This window comes from Pterocles gutturalis, unplaced genomic scaffold, assembly GCF_000699245.1.
Source record: "Pterocles gutturalis isolate BGI_N339 unplaced genomic scaffold, ASM69924v1 scaffold42246, whole genome shotgun sequence".
NCBI lineage: Eukaryota > Metazoa > Chordata > Aves > Pterocliformes > Pteroclidae > Pterocles > Pterocles gutturalis.
In genome coordinates this window covers 1-893 of record NW_010104458.1, presented here as the reverse complement: position 1 = coordinate 893, position 893 = coordinate 1, and the positions used below count along the sequence as shown (strand labels likewise).

The 893-nt window shown below is 61.9% G+C and overlaps 1 protein-coding gene across 1 annotated transcript in view; it reads right to left on the bottom strand.

The window, feature by feature from the left end:
• AHDC1 (AT hook, DNA binding motif, containing 1) overlaps positions 1-889 on the bottom strand; it is a gene marked incomplete at both ends in the record, with an annotated part of 1141 nt that extends 252 nt beyond the window's left edge. Inside the window, 2 exon segments of the mRNA XM_010087066.1 lie at positions 1-19; positions 21-889. The exon segment at positions 1-19 is cut by the window's left edge and continues 252 nt beyond it. Of these exon segments, the coding sequence (XP_010085368.1) occupies positions 1-19; positions 21-889 (888 nt within the window).
• Between the last annotated feature and the right edge of the window lie 4 nt (positions 890-893).

Below are 893 nucleotides of genomic sequence, written 5' to 3'. Positions count from 1 at the left end.
GGAGCTTACGGATGTCACCCGCTCGTAGGTCCTCCTTAAAGGCCAAAGTTGGGGAGCAATTGGGCGAAAAAGCTTTTTGCAAGCCAGCCTCGAAGACAGTCTGCTGGGGAGGGGCTGCCAGCTGGTGGGGGAGGGCAGGGAAGTGCTTGCTCTCCAAATCCGCCTGCCCCAAACCGGGGGAATCGCTCTGAAAACCTTGGACGAAAGTCCCGTCCGAAGGGGTGGAAGGGTTCATGGAATACGGGCCGGCGTAGTCGCAGGGGTCCCGCTCGCCCACCCCAAAGGCGCGGGACTGGGAGGGCAGGGGGGACATGCTGCTGTCCCCGCTGTAGTAGTCCAAGCCCAGGTCCGTGCTCTCCTGGAAGAGGGGGTTCACCGCTTGCGACTTGGTGGGGAACTTGGTCTTGCCCGTCCCCCTCTCCTTCTTGGAGGCACAAGCCCCTCGAGAACCCCGGGGCTGCCGGGGTCCCGTGTTCCTCTTGGAAGGGTAGACGGAGGGGGAAGAGGAGGAGAAGTTGAGGTGGGAGGTGTCGAACATGTCCACCTTCTTCCGGCGGCCTCGGCCGGGTTTGGAGTTGCTCTGGAAGAGGACGCTCTGGTTCCAGTTGTAGCCCGGGGCGGAGGATGCCTCGTTCCAGTCCATCATCAGCTTCTCCAGACTGGAGAGACTGGAATGGCCCTCGCTGGAGGAGGCCTCGCTGTTGGCGCGCCGGTAGCCGGCCGGCTGGTTGAACTGGGTGCTATCGGAGGAAGATTCGGAGAACGTCTCCGAAACCGTCTGCTGCTTGGCTTTCTGCGGGGTGTAGTTGGAGATGTCCAGGATGACGTTGGGTTCGTTGAGGTGACACTCAAAGCCGGGGTTGTACAGTTGGCTGAAGGCCTCCGAGCTCCAA